This window comes from Pipistrellus kuhlii, unplaced genomic scaffold (genome assembly GCF_014108245.1).
Source record: "Pipistrellus kuhlii isolate mPipKuh1 unplaced genomic scaffold, mPipKuh1.p scaffold_m20_p_8, whole genome shotgun sequence".
Taxonomy (NCBI): domain Eukaryota; kingdom Metazoa; phylum Chordata; class Mammalia; order Chiroptera; family Vespertilionidae; genus Pipistrellus; species Pipistrellus kuhlii.
The window spans coordinates 49,561,192-49,577,429 of record NW_023425584.1 but is presented as its reverse complement, the minus strand read 5'-3'; the positions used below and the strand labels follow the sequence as shown (position 1 = coordinate 49,577,429).

General features: G+C 35.0%; 1 protein-coding gene across 1 annotated transcript; it reads left to right on the top strand.

Moving 5' to 3' along the window:
- The first annotated feature begins 3,388 nt into the window (after window positions 1-3,388).
- Window positions 3,389-15,839, top strand: LOC118711318 (IQ domain-containing protein M-like). Its single transcript, XM_036424340.1, has 4 exons — window positions 3,389-3,490; window positions 6,679-6,748; window positions 13,604-13,686; window positions 15,552-15,839. The coding sequence occupies exons 1-4, from the start codon at window positions 3,389-3,391 to the stop codon at window positions 15,837-15,839; spliced, it is 543 nt and encodes a 180-aa protein (XP_036280233.1).
- The last annotated feature ends 399 nt before the right edge of the window (window positions 15,840-16,238 follow it).

Genomic DNA, 16,238 nt, shown 5'->3' with positions numbered 1-16,238 from the left:
TATCATTTTAGATATAAATAAATGTGGGTATTGGAATGGGAATCTTCATAGATATTTTGAAAGCATTTCTGATTTAATAGAGTGATAAGAAATAAGGTACTATGGCCTTTTTAAAATTCTTGGACATGTGTTCTAACCAAAATTTCCCCTTGATAAGACATAGCTTTTTATATTTTTAACATTTTATTCAAGAAAAGCCTCACTCTCCCTATGACCTCCACAACTATCCCTTTCTATAAACACCTTAAGGTGAATTCAAAGACAGGAGGGGAATTTGAGGTGAGAAAAATGTGAAATAAAAGTGGGTATAAAGAGAAGAATGTGACTTTTCTGAAACTAGTTTGTGTGTGTGTGTGTGTGTCTGTAATTACACTCATTTTGAGCCAAAGTAATTAGCTCCTTTTCTCATTTGGATAATTAAAATCCTCCTATCAAGATAACTAGGTGCATAAAATTAAACAAGCCAACTTCATTAGCCACACTGCAAAAATCATGACAAGTTACATGGAAGATTTAGTAGTAGTGAGATTTCTAAAAAAATATTAGTAACTCTGTGAAAACTAAGCATATTGCAACAATTCAGGACTTACAGGAATTCAAGTCCACTGCTTGTTATAGGTACTAATTGCTTGGCTAGCCATGTGCTCAGTCTTGTGGAAGACATAACATAAATTTAAAAGCCTAGTTCCTTTGCTAGAGATATTGTTAGACTTTGTTAGATTTAGCAAAGCCCTACACTTTATATTTCTTTTGAGGAAGAGAGAGAAGAGCAGATATACAACTATCTATAATGATGAGTGTAGTATTTTCAGTTTAAATAGGTTACTTGGAAAAATTAACAATAAAAAATTAAACTTTATTATAAATAAATAAATGTGCATCATATAATCAAAAATTGCACAATTTCTTAGTGTATAGATAGCTCTATGAATATTCACAAAGTGGATAACCATTACCCAATAAAGAAATAGAGTATTGCCAGAATCATAAGGGCCTTTCCTGTGTCCCTCTCAGACACTGTATCCTTCCCCTCAAGGTCACCATTACCCTGCTTTCTATGCCATTAATAAATTTTCTCTGTTTTTGAACTTTATATTAACAAAAGCAGACAGTATGTTCTCTTTATGCTGGCTTCTTTCTTTTATGATTAGATGTGTGAGAACCATTTATGTCTTTTTTTTTTAAAAAAATAGCAATTCATTCTCACTGGTGTGAAACATCCCATTGTATGAGTAAACTGTAATTTATTGACCCATTGGGTTACTTCTAGTTTTTAGCTGTTACAAAACAGTGCTGTTATGTTCATTCTTGCTTGTGTCTCAGTACACATTATGAAGCATTTCTGTTGGGTGTGGGAGGGCTGAGTAATAAGTCTAGATTTAGTCTTTCAAGATATTGCCAAATAGATTTCCAAAGATTACCAATTCACACTCCAACAGGCAGTGAATGAATATTTCAGGAGCTGCATATTTTTGTTAACACTTAGTATTTTGTTAAAGATATTTGTTTGGGTGTATGTTCATTGTAATTTTGTTTCCTTGCTGACCAATGAGATTTGAGCATCCTTTCATATGTTGATTTCCCATTTGGAAATTTCCTTTTGCAAAGTGTCTATTGAAATCATTTGCCAACTTTTATTTTTTATTGTCAGGGGCCTTCGGTTCATGTTTGTGAGTTGCCAAATCCTAATTAAAGTAGCTCTATATCAAAACACTAAACCACAGAAAAACCCCACAGGTCATTGAACATGGCTAAAAAGAGTAATGTTCCTTTTACACTGAGGCAAAAGTGAACATTCAGTATATGATAGCCAAAAAAGAGTATTTCAAGAAATTTTATTTTATATTTTGAAGGAATTTTAAAGCATAGTAATGCATATTTTCTCAGTTTACATCTCCTTTGTAATGATTGGAGAACTGAAATGAAATTAATAGCTTTCTTTTGTCATTTAAAAGTTTAGTTATTTTATTTAACACCAGAAATATTTGGGATCTCTTAGTATCAGTGTCCATGTAAGCCTACAGGAAATAGAATATAATATTTTATGAAAGAGTTGAACCTTACATCCAAAAGGTACCTGTGAGATCATGGACTGAGCCTGGAGAGTTGGCATAGGGGTGGGTGGGAGTGATGAGATGGTTGGGGAAAGGCTCTGAGATTCAAATAACAACAACCATCTGCTTTCCTCATTGACTTCTGAGAAAGAGTTCCTTTAAGCATAAGCTGAAGCTGCTCTTTCCGTGTCTATTTAAAACCCTTCATGTATGCATGAAGAGGTGGGATTCAGCAAGGTTAACTGGTTTGGCCCAGATGACACACGTTGGCAATGGCAGACTCAGGATTGAAATCCAAGTTCTCCATGGTGCTTGTGGACCCTGATGTTTGTGTCAGCTGGAGGACTATCCTCATGATTCAATTATGTTCTTTCCTTCCCACTTCCTGGCTTTGAGCAATATATTAACCTGAGTTAATTAGATAATCAGAGGGAGGTTCCTGCATCAGGAAAGGGATGTTATTCTACATGCTTGACACTCTTGTAGGTGGCTCAGAGGACCTCAGCTTACCTGATATTAATGGTCATGAATTCATAGAGTATCTTTTATCCAACACATTTGATGGTCCTCTGACTAATTTGAATCATAACTTTATGTGCAATTATAAATGTTTTATTCAATCATCTTATATACATTTTTTATCCGTTATTTGATGCCCAATATTGGCCCTGTTATATTGGACCTAGTTAGGACTTGTTCTGTTTTGTTTTCTTTACCTTCTTTCCCTTCTATTTTCTCATTCCTGTTGCTTGGTGCCAGCTCATCTTATCTAGTCAGAGGGACAGAGAGACTTGGCAAAGAGAATCAATCAGGAAGCAAATCTGGAAAATGACCTAAAGGTCCTTGTTGAGTTGGGGGGGGGGGGGGGGGGGGAAAAAAAAGTGGAGAACAACTTACACTTTTTCAAAGAATGGAAACATTGATAAGGACAAAATCTGATAGGGAGACCCCAGAGATCAAGGGTTGAGGGGAGCATAGAGGTGATGGTAACTAGGGACACAACTAGAAGAGACCAGACCTGGGCAAGTTTCCCTTTTATTCTGCCCCTAAGTTCCAGAGAACAGACTAAGCTGAAGAGGAATAGGAGAGAGGCAAGAACTTTTAATCATGCAGTTAATTTTTGAGATTAAGGTCCAGTTACCATCTCATCTGAAAGGTCTTTAAGGTCTTCTTGCCCAACTATTTTATTTTGCAAATGAGGAAACTAGGGTGAGGAGAAATCAAAGCAAACCCCTTGACTCAGTTCTGGATGGAGCTGTATGCTACCAGTCCTATATTTCTCATTCATATTTACTCAGTTGCATGAGAGAGAAGAGCCCAGGGCAGGAAGCTAGATGCAGTTGGAAGTTGTGGAAGGGAAATTAGGTGATCTGATACTCATTGAGGAAAATGCCTCCTTCTGTTATGTGAAGAATAAATTAGAAAATGATCAGGCTGTAAATCAAGAGATTAATTAGGAGGTTATTTCAGCATTCTAGGAATAAAATGGTTGTGGCTGGAAGAGGGAAGATGAGAAGACCAGTATTTTGAAATTAAAATGTGGAAGACTTGGATTGGATGTGGTAGGTAAAATACAGGAGGAATCAAAGCTGTGTTGAGCAGCTTGGTGGATATAGGTCCAGTTTTAATATGGAGAAACGGGGACGGGGTGAATCTATGACTTGCAATTGGATTCAGGCAAAGGGATAGTTGGGAAAAAATTTTGGCTAGAAAGTGAAGATTTGTTCTCATTCAATCTTATATGAACTGCTGAAACTGTTTGTCTAGATCCCTGGACCATGACATGTTTCCCCAAGTCCTACTTAATGCCATAGGGCAGTTCTTTGTCACTTCATTCCATAGGATACTATGAAAAAGACTTAACAGTAATCTGTTCAGGAAAGACAAGATAAGGCGATAAGGGAGGGCAATACTGTTTCCACTTTGTGTCTTTTATTTATATAGAAATGAAATTAGAAATCCTTAGCTTTCCTGTAACTCAATTTAGGAATGCCTTAAGTTGTGCCTACTGGATAAGAAAGGTTGAAAGGACTTTTTCACAAATGTGTCTATAGAAACATGGGAGGTAGGGCTTACCTATCCAGCATGCTGTTGCCATAGTTACTTATTCCATAAACATGTTTTTTGTTTTTTTGTTTGTTTGTTTTTTTAATTCCTCTACATGCCAAGCCCCATTCAAGGCACTGGGAATACAGCAGGGAAGAAAACAATGTCATTGCCTTTATGGAGTTATATCCCAGAACACTGCTTATGTCAGCGTCTTGTTCAAAAAATTTCAATCGTTTGTTGCCCATTTTCAGCATAAAATCCAATCATCTGCTTAAATCATATAGAGCCACTGCTTGCTGTTCCCAAATCATGTCCATTTTTACTTCCTTGTGTTTTGCCTGAGCTATTTCTCTCACTTGCCTGCTTCTCCATTCCTTTGATGTCAGCCAATCTGACCCACTCAGGACTAATAGTCAATACCCTACGGGTGTGCTGGCCAGCATCTATTATAGTTCCAATTGGTTCATGCTTATGCCAAACCAGCTATTCAAAATTTCTCCATTATTCCTGCATCCACCAGGTGTAGCTCAGACTCTTGAGAATTCTTTTCTAGGTCCCTTTCTCAGCCCTTAGTGATCTCATCTTCATCTGAATTCATGGCTCTCACTTATTTCACAAAGCTCACAAATTTTCTCATAATATCTGGCATACAATTCTTTGCATTTTATTGAAAAAAATTTGACTTATGCTTTTTCTTCCAAAAGAGATGATGATCCCCATTGTACAACTCAGATAACACATATGCACTTATTAATCAATCAACGTACTAGAGGGACTCAGAATCCCATAACTGTCTGCTGGGGACTTAGTGAAGAGGGTCCCTATCTGCCATATTATGTGTCAGTGTGCTTATCTTTAGGCAAGTCCATCCTCCAGGGCCTTCTTCCACCACAGCTCTGTTTCAGAGTCGTCCCTATCGCCTCAGGTTTGTGTGGGTACTACCATGCCAGTACCCCTTAGGATGTTTGACTAGTTTTCTGCATTGGAAGGACAGTGGGGTGTCTCATTTTCCAGCCAAGTCAATGCAAGCTGACACCCCTGGTACACTGAATTAAGGTGGAGAAGCCAACAGCTTTAGAGAAGAATCCATTTTTATGGGGATTAAAACAAGAAAATGATGCTGCACAAAACACTGTTTTTTACCTTCTTATATTTAAATTGAAAGAAGACAATAATTAAGTTAGATCAGAAGATGAGTTCTGATTGTTAACTGCTAAAGGTGGTAAAGTATTTTAATTTGTTAAACTAGGCAGATGAGATACATGTTTTATGGTCTTTCCCATAGTGTAATGCTAACAACGTGAGAATTAGTCATTTTCAGATATTCCACATTTGTTATTTTAAAGATGTAACTGCAGAGTTTTTCCCTTTCTAAGAGCAAGTGGCTATAGTCATTATTTTCATAGGGCAAAGCTGGCTTTACTCAAATAACTCCCAAATTTTAAAATAGGTCTTTACTACTTCACCACAGTATTATGGTCTAGTCAGCTAACTGAACAATTATAGCTAGACTTTTATTTTTATGTTTTATTTATTTATTTATTTATTTATTTATTTATTTATTTATTTATTTTATTACCATTTATGCCCCTATACCCTCTTTCATCTCCACCCACCTGTCTCCCTGCCACCATCACCAAATAGTTAGGTTTTTAGAATAAGAGGCTCCATGGAGCTTTGAGGACATTTAATATTCCATTTCTATTTATAAACCTGTGTGAGTACACACTAGTATGCATTGGTATAACTGACATCTTGGCTGTTTCTAAAATATGCAGGTAGTTAGGCCCCACTTTAGACTTTTACATGTTTTTGACACCGATCCTCCCTTTTGCCCCTCTTGCAATTCTATTAGTCATCCATGGTCTAGGACCACTGCTATAAAGTATAGTTTGGCTTTGAAGGCAATTGGAGTCTGGTTGGGAATATAGCACTTCTACTTATATCTATCACTCTGTCATTTTAGCTCCTTTCACAGAAGCATATGATAATTTTCAAGGGAGAAGCATGGACAATATAGCTACCATGCTTAAGGGAGGAACAAATTAGCAAAAGAAAACTAAGGAACTAGGGAATAAGATTTGAACTTACGGTTTAAGGATGGTTAGAGTCTAAACATAGATGTAAGAACATGGCACTGTGAGTAGAAGATTAGCATGAACCTAAGCTCATGTGCAAGCTCAAGACAAGAGTATGTAAGGCATGTGCCAGGTATTAAGTGGATATTAGTTGTAAAATAGACATCAGATAGCCCTGCACAGGGACTTCAGCCCAAAGATCTGGATTTGAGCTCTGTGCATGTCACTAAATAATTATATTTCACTACTCCAAGCTCCAGTTTCCATATCTGCCCAAAGTTTCTATTAGGTTGTTTGGAACCATTAAGGTAATTGCACTTAATAAGGCACATAGCCCTACTCAGTGATAACTATTATTATTGTCTTTGGAGGGAAAGGCTTTGAAGGTTCGAGGGAAGAGGCATGATACATAAAAAGGGTTAATTATTCTATTTCTCCATGAGTGAGGGAAAGAAATAGCTAAAAATGAATAACTAAATTTATGTAATTGTGTTTAGGGATTTGGAGCCCAGCCTTCCAAAAGATCAGCCTTACTGTCCGTCATGGCTGATGCTGAGACTATGCCTGGTACGTGAGTATCCCCAATTACCTTACAACTCAGTGCACAACCTCCAACAGCCTTTAAGGACACTTTTCATTAATTATTAATTCCCAGATTACTAAATTTACTGGTATACCTTGTAAAAATTAATCTCATCCACTTTATTTAAATATAACCAACTTTTGAGAGATTGAAAGCAACTTTTAACTTAGTGTGCTATCTGATACGATACGCACTAGCCACATATGACTCTTCAGTGCTGGAAATGTGGCTAGTGAAACTAAGGAACTGAATATTTAATTTTTTATTATTTTTACTTTTTAAAAATGTTTTTATTGATGTTTAGAGAGAATAAGGAAAAGACTGAGAAAAAGAAACATTGATATGAGAGTACAACATCCATTGGCTGCCTCCTGCACATATCCTACCAGGGATTGAGTCCACAATCTGGACATGTGCCCCGTCCAGGAATGAACTGACACCTCTTGGTGCATGGGATGCGACACCCAAACAACTGAACCACACAGACCAGGGATTAATATTTAATTTTAGTTCATTTTAATTTCAATATAAAAACAGATAATTCAGTTATTGGAAAGCTTTAAAGCATGTTTGGAGCAACATGGGTATATGAACCTACTTTTTCAAGTGAATATTTTATCCAATCTTAACACAGATCTAGTGTTTCAGATAAAAATTTAACAACTAAATTGAGATGAACGTAAGTGCAAAATACATATAAGATTTTGAAGACAGAACAAAAAAAGTGAAATATCTCTTTAAATTTTAATATTTATTAATGTTGAAATGATATTTGGATATATTTTATGTAAATAAAATATGCTATAACAATCAATTATTATATATTATTAAATTAATTCACTTCTTCGCTTTTAAAATGTAACTACTAGAACATTTTAAATTATATATGTAGATCACAATATATTTCTTTCAGAGCTGGTCTAGATTTGGCATAGCTGAAAGTAATCTTCAATTTGGGCTTAGATAGCATGATTGAGAAACATTTACTGCTGTATACAGAGCTAGGATTATTAGGATTTTCTGTTTTTCTATCTCCTCTTGGCTCTTGTGACCCCAGGCATTATGTAATACTGGCTTCTGTTCAATAGAAGCCTCCTGGATTCTTTTAATTCTCTTTCAATTTGGATATTACAACACATTTCAAGATGGAGAGGGCAGAAAGAGATCCAGGAATGGACGAGAATGTTCGCTAGTTAATTTTACCTTTGGGTTATGCCCATAATTATTTAAATTATATTTGAAGTGTTGATACTATGAGCTTATAATTCTCCTACTTCTTCTTAACAACCTAGCCTAGTATGAGAAGTATTTTGGAGGCGCATACTGTAAAGTCTCTGTGAGGTGTGTAGGAAACCTATTAATCATTTATTGTTGCAAAGAGGATAAAACATTTTGCTAAAAAGAGACTAAGGTGGGATGTGAGGAAAAGTGTGCCTATAAGAGACAACTCATCTCCTCTCTGAGCCTCTCCCCTCACCTAACCCTTCCCTTCATCTCAATGTGCTTTTAGAAGAACTTTCTGCACATGCACAAATATTCAAATCTTTGTTTATTTGTTCACTTGTTTGGTATGTGTTTGCTATTTTTAGCCAAGGAATGTTTTCCTACAAAATAACACTTAGGAAGAGCTCATATAAATAAAACCAATAAGCTTGGATTAAAAGAAGGAAGAACCACCAAGAAACATGAATTTGGTGAAGCACAATTTTGAAACCATTGCCTTAATCTGGACTTGATTCACTATGTTATTTCTCTTGGGATATTGTGTTTCAAATCTTATCTCTAAGAATACAATATAAAGTTTAGAGGGAAGTTTTTACACTAGGGAACTGGTGGTAGAGGGTGTTAGTGATTTATGTTGGCCTCTGTCACGGCACAGATCTTACAGAATGCCATGACATTTGTTTATAGTTGGGTTTTTTTTTCTTGGTTTTTTTTCTGGCACTAGTCTCCAAGTTCTCAGAATTCAAGGATACTGAGTGTCTTACTTCTTCAGTACATTTAACACCAAAACAGTATCTGCGACTTAGTAGGTACTTAATGACTGTATGCTGACTCAGTGTTGTTGAGAGTGAAGTAAGGCTTTACTAACACCTATGAAATCAAATGGGCAGTCAGGCACTTTCTCCAAATTATATAAGCAAGGATGCCCTTAGCCATATGGCCCATACTTCTTTGTTCATCATATCTTCTTAGTAAATTTTTATGAAATCGCTGAAAAGTGTAGCCTGTTTGTAGGAAGGATGGAAATACTCTGATTAAGGTCAGTTATTAATATTTTTGTATGATTAACAAGATGGCCAATGGTTCATTCCATTGTCTTAGTTTCCATGAATACATTGATGTCCCCATATCGTCACTTCAGAGTTTTACTAGAACAATTATATAGAATCTTCTAAAGCAAGGGTTGGGGAATGTCTGGCCTGGGAAATCATTTGCTCTGACCCTGCAGTTAGGGGTGAGTTAATTAAATGTTTGATCAAATATAGCAGGCTAATTTTTAAGTTGATAATTTTGTATGGCTCGTGAATTATGTTATAAATATCCAAATGGTCCTTGGCAGAATAAAGATTCCCCATTCCTGTTATAAAGCATTATGAGAAAGATGAAATTTTATGATCAATCATAGTAGCATTAAATTGATGATATATGAGTGAGTTTTTTTTAACAAAAATATATAAAATAATGTAAGAAAAATGTTTTAGGTTAGTGAAATAATTTGGCACTAGAGATTCATTTTTTCCCCCCATGGAAATGCTAATATTTGCAGTCATGTTTTAGCCAATTTCAATATGACTATTTCAACTTCTTCATGAACTTTATCGTAAAATATTTGTTATAACAATTTTTTATTCCTATATGGGGATTTGGTAACTTGAAGAATCCACTGTATGAAGATATTTTATTATTTGCAAACCTATCATTAATAATTTTTGATAAAAAGAGCTATAATAAGATAAGATTCATTCAAACTAATTTAGAAAGTTGAAATTTATTTTTGTGGTGTTGAAAAATTGAGGACTGATGAAATTAATCACATAAATAGCCCAATGATAGTAATACAACAATAAATATGGTAATAATAATTGTTCACACTTATTGAAAGCTTATTATGTGTTTGGTGCTATGCTAACTTCTTTGTAACCAAGTCTAATTTTATTCTCACAACAAGTCTGTGAGGTATATTATTATTATTATCATCCTCATTTTACAAATGAGAGAGTGAAAGCTTAAGACAACAAAATAAGGCTCATGAGCAAATTAGAATTCAAGACAAAATGGTATGACTCAGGAATAAGAATTCTTAAAAGTCATTCCATCTGCTGGATATGTATTTGCAAATAATCAAAGCCTTAATTATATTTTTAACAGAGAAAGAGGCAACTTCTTCTTAATAATTAAAGTTATAATGTGCACTTGAGTGTGTAAAAGCTGCATGCTTATATGCTTATCCCATTCTGAACAAAGAAGCAAAGATCATTAACTGAATGGATTCTTAATGCCAAAGTTGTTTACTTTCTTGTGATTTTAGATTTATTTGTCGAATATATAGTATACATATGCTTAGAAATCATAAAAATAAAAGAACAGACTTTATCTTTGTCTTTCCCAAGGCATTGAAATATGAATTATTTTGTGCTGCCTTGAGAATTTAACTCTTTGGTTGAAACTGATTTTTAGTTACAGGAGAAAATTGGAATAGGTGCTACAGCACGTTAAATGACAATGAGGGTTCAGGACGGACTGCTGATTTGGAGTCAGGGTATCAACACACCTTCAATGGATCCATCTCAGGATCCATGTAAAATTGCTGTGTTTTGGTGCCTGTCATTTTTTGTCCCTTTAATACAATCACAGGCCTTGTTTATTTCAAGAGCCTCAAGACATGACTGTGTGGTTTCACTGTTGCAGTACCTAGAGGAGTTGGAATTTACTTACTGGCTCCAAGAAGACCATTAGTGTTGGCAGAATGTACACAAACTACTCCCCAGTTCACAGGCGACAAGTGACTTTTGAGGATGGGAAAAATCAGACACACTGGTCAGCAAGAGCCTAGCTAGACAGAAAAGGCTACCTTGGGAATTTAACTCCTCTGTCAAAGTCTAATTTTTAGATGTGAAGGGGGATAGGAGAATGGCGAATGGCTCTGCCAGCACATTAAATTACAAGGGTGCAGGTTTGCTGGCTTGAAATGAAAATGTCGAAGTCCATTCAAGTTGTTATAAAAGTATATAATAGAGTGGTTTATAAACAAGGGAAATTTCCCCCCTACAATTCTGGAGACTTGGAAGTCCAATCATGATGCCAACCACTCGATGTCTGGTGAGGACCTGCTTTCTCATTGACGTACATCTTCTCACTCTCAGCTCACATTAGTGGAAGGAACTACCTACCTCTCTGGAGTCTCTTTTATAAGGGCACTGATTGCAATCACAAGAGCTCTACCCTCATGACATAATCACCCTCCAAAGGCTCTAATATCATTACATTAAGCATTAGGTTCCAATATATGAATTTTGAGGAAAGGGCATATATATTGTTTATAGTGTACAGTGTTGGTAAAATACAAGTACTCAACTATGGTAATCAGCCCAATGCTAGAGGATTCTCTAGCACTTAGGGAGTCTATTGCATCAAGTAAAGAAGCAGATGTGTAATAAAAGCAAATTCAGGAAACCAGCATGGCTGTGTAACTTTAGAAGACTCTTAGGCCCTCTGCATCTTAGAGCTTTGCAGTAAATGAAGATCATCTCTAAGGTCTTATCTGGAATGAAAATGGGATGGTTTTTATAAAGCTGCATTCCCACCAAAACCCAGTGACAATCATTTCACATATTAATAAGTTATATTGACTGTTGTGCATCTGATACATGGTAATAATGTAATTCTAAGTGATTATAAGAACTGTTTAGTCAAAAGAGAGGAAGTAAGCAAGGACAAGTTGTGGAGTCTTTTTTTCAGGAAGTTAGGGGTCTGGTTAGAAATTCATTCTGGCCTTTTATAATAGCAGCCCACATAGACTAAAACAGTATTTCATTATGGTTTTGATTTGCTTGAAGATGGAAGTTTAATTGCTTAAAATTTGAGCAGGTGAAAAGAAGAGAGAAAAAAAATCTTAATCCTAAGAGCACTAAAGAAGGTAGAGTTATAGAAATGAAGAGCACACTCACCAGACTTAAAGCTAATTTAAATGGGTTATGTGACTTAATTTTACTGACTCCAGGTAAAGAGGAGAAAGCTAAGAAACACTTTAAAATGCCAAGTCAAACATCTACAAACAGCTTATACAACTAAATAAAAGGAAGATAAATAATCCAATTAAAAAATGGGCAATGGACCTAAATAGAACATTTTCAAAAGAAGACAGAAGGAAGGCCAAAAGGCACATGAAAACATGCTCAAAGTCACTAATTGTCCGAGAGATGCAAATCAAAACAACAATGCGGTACCATCTCACACCTGTCAGAATGGCCAACATCAACAAATCAACAAACGACAAGTGTTGGCGAGGTTGCGGAGAGAAAGGAACCCTCTTGCACTGCTGGTGGGAATGCAGACTGGTGCAACCACTGTGGAGAACAGTGTGGAGTTTCCTCAAAAAAACGAAAATGGAACTCCCATTTGACCCAGTAATCCCACTTCTAGGAATATATCCCAAGAAACTAGAAACACCAATCAGAAAGGATATATGCACCCCTATGTTCATAGCAGCACAATCTACAATAGCCAGAATTTGGAAACAGCCTAAGTGTCCATCAGCAGCTGATTGGATCCAAAAACTATGGTACATCTACACAATGGAATACTATGCTGCCATAAAAAAGAAGGAATTCTCATCATTTGCAGCAACCTGGATGGAATTGGAGAACATCATGCTGAGTGAAATAAGCCAATCAATGAAAGAGAAACACCACATGACCTCACTCATTTGTGGATAATAAAGAGCATTATAAACTGATGAACCAAAAGATAGATATAGAGACAGTATATCAACAAGTAGACTGTCAAATTACAGCGGGGAGGGGAGGAAGATCTGGGGGAGATAATAGATCAACCGAAGGACTTTTATACATGCATATAAGTACAACCAATGGACACAAAACTCTGGGGAGGGAGGGGATGTGTGGGAAGGAGGGAGGGGGGCAAAAAAAAATCAATAAAATATATTTTTAAAAAAATGCCAAGTCAGCAGATGATAAAGAAATTATAAGGCGGAAATGAGGAATAAATGAAAATGATGTGTTCTATATAGGTGCTATAAAATTCCATACTTAATTTTAGTGAAAAAGAATAAAGAATCTAAGGCACTTATAAATGAATAAAGAGTTTTATAATATTATTAATTTGTGGGTATGTATATTTTTATTTTAGTCCTATTCCTATTTGAGTTTTATGTTGCAGTTATAATTTAATCAACATATTTTATGTAGTTGTATGAATTATTCATTAAGTATAGAGAACACAAATAAACTAGATAATTTTTGTACCTAAATCATGCTGTTGTGTCTTCTGTATAGTAACATTTTTAAAAGTTTTAGAACCATTTGAGATTTCAATTTTGTGTGCTTTCTTTGGTTTCCCTGAATTTTAATAATTTAGGATAATTTATCACTCTGACCATTGTAAGCTGATTTTTAAAGAAAAATATTACATTATAGGAGTATTACATTAACTTCATTGAATTCACTTATAAGTTACACTTATAAAATTCACTTTTTAATAATGTCCTGCAAGATTCATAACTGCCCCCAAATTTTAAAATCATAAGTTTGTCATTGTTTTTTGTTAAGAGAGTACATAAACTACAATATAAACAAGTTTTTCTGTTTTTATTCTAGGTACTGTATTAGAGATCTCCAACCAAGATTTTTTTCAGGAAGCAAAAATTCTGATTGCCCAACATTATAAGAAAATAAATGAGGTTAATGCATTTATTTAACATTATATTTTCCTGGACACTAATAACTATTTTTGTATATTGCAATGATCATTTCAAATGATTACATGAATCCCAATAGATTTTGAATAGAATGAAGAGAAAATGAAATCCTTAATAGTAATAAGAACTGATTTCATATTGCATTTAAAAATTAATTTTTTAGCTATACAGACTATTTAATTATACAGATATACTTAATTTGCACACTCAATTCTTAATGTTGTCTTGATGAATTATAACAAATATTTGGATTAAATATATCACATAAATAACACTCTTTAAACAGTATTAGATAAAGCTAAACTAGCAAATATGCTGTGAGATGTCTCCTCTATGCTCCTGGCATGACATGCTTATCTGATCTCCTTCCACATCACTTAGCATTAAAATGTTTACCAGCCTGATAGCTTCTTGAGGGTAGTGACTGCTGTTTTTTTTTTGTTTTTGTTTTAATGTTGGATCTCCAGCAATAGGCATTATGCCTGGCACAATAAATATCTGTTGAATGGCATAGATTTGGAAGGCCAGGGAAGAAGGGATGAAAAGAAAAGTGATGGCAAAAAGACAATAAAGGGTGAAATTTTGGAGGACAGTCTCTGTAGAGGAGATGCAAAATTTTAGGGAATAGCAGCTATTGTGATAAATGGACCTTTGGGGCGATAGTGTAGGGAAGGGATTTTAGAATGATGTACTTTGTGATCACTGTCCTAATCCCTTTTGAAAACTTCTATTTTTACATGTCTCTTTTGAATGGTCCTCTCTGCTGAGACTGGTCATAGGTGGTTTTAATCTTGTAGTAAACATTGCCAATATTTCTTTATTGTGTCCTTTAGCCAAAAAAATACTTATATTGATTATATTGATTTCATTAGTAAGTACATGGGATAAAAACTTCACAGTGTTCAGAGTTAGATAAATATGCCTTAAAACCCTGACCATGTTTACAGTTTAATAACAGCTTAATAGTACATCTTTGCATAGAAAACATAATATCTTCTTATTGGCATGTTGATTTGGCAACTATTTGAATTTTTCCTAAATCTCTTTATGGGCCAGAGTATGACTAGCTTGAAAAAGTATGATTGTTTGAACAATTTCTTGTCAGATACCCGGGACTGTATTATTTTTCTATTGTTTAAAATTAAGAAGCATTTAAGTAATTGAAATTACCTGAAATACATATCCAATTATGAATATTATTTTAATTTTTTATAGTTTAATGCATTTTAATAGCAAACTTACAGAAACAGCACAGAAGACAGACAACATTAAAAGCATGTACTTGCATGTAGGACAACTCAGAAAAGCATAGTGAATGGATTTAAGGCATTTAAGTGATTAAAATGATCTGAAATATATATCTAATTATTAATATTCTTTTCTGAGAATCTTCCTCTATTTATGAGCAATTATTTATGGTTCAACAGATAAAGAGCTTTGGGGGTGGGGTATAAGCATTTTATGAACATTTGAGAATTTTTCAAAGATGATTGAAAATAAATTATTATATGTCTAGTTGAAAACTTCTGTCTTAAAATAGACTTTAAGGTTATATTAAAAAATATCACATATGCGAAGAAAATTACTATTTTAAGTGTACATTTTTTAAAGTGGAATGCAATCCTCATGCCTGTGAAGTACCTTTTGAGAACTACATAGGATAACATCTGCTTCATTGCAGCACTGTCATATGCTTTATAGTAAATGTCTATATGGTAAGGCACTTTGGCAAATGTATTTAGGGTATATAAGTTTGTTTCTGTCTTAATAAAATTTATTACATACTTTTATTATACCGTTAATATGACAATTAAATCTAATTAAATTATTTTTTGTTTTATTCGCAGGACAAATTTCAAGGTAGTTCTATAAATGTTTTTAGAAATAAACACCAAAAACCGAGACCTGGTAGACACATACCTTCAAGGATTAAAAAAAAGGAAATATTTGATGCAGTCCAAGAACGGCAGCTAGCACACAGACATGCTTATTTTCACAAAGATGTTTCCAAGGGGGAATGTTTTGAGGAGCCCCCTCAACGAACTTCACTCAAGGAGTCACACATGTTTCATGTAAAGGAAAAAAGCAAGGGATATATAGATCTAATTGCAAAAGGTAAGTTTTTGGTGGAGTAAAGAAGTTCAGTAAACCAACAGGCAGAAGTGTTTGATTCTGAGGTGTTTTTAATGGGCTTCCCTTGTTCAGACAAAAATCCAGACTTTAAATTTTAGTAATGAAAGATAAAGAGAGAGGGGGGGGGGGTGTTAAAAGAGTTGCTAACCTCTGGGGACCACCTGGAATTGAGAAGAGAGCATCCTCATGGGAAAGGGGAATGGAGAGGAGCACTGCTGGTACTTACATCTTCCCACAGAGTGGTTCTTCTTCTAGTGCAAGTCCTCAAGCCCGGCTGGTTCATGGTTAGGAGTGAGGTCAGAGGCGGATGGCTTTGAATTCTGTTGTTAAGTAGGGTCAGTAGGGTGGGCAAGCTGTTTGTGTCTTCCTCCAAAACCCCATAGGATCTGTGGAAGTTATAG

Excerpts from the sequence above, each read along its gene's own strand:
- LOC118711318 (XM_036424340.1), top strand. The coding sequence starts at position 3,389 with ATGCAGTTGGAAGTTGTGGAAGGGAAATTAGGTGATCTGATACTCATT. Across the intron at positions 3,491-6,678 it reads AATTAGAAAATGATCAGGCT|GGATTTGGAGCCCAGCCTTC; the intron begins GTAAATCAAGAG and ends AATTGTGTTTAG. Across the intron at positions 6,749-13,603 it reads TGATGCTGAGACTATGCCTG|GTACTGTATTAGAGATCTCC; the intron begins GTACGTGAGTAT and ends TTTTTATTCTAG.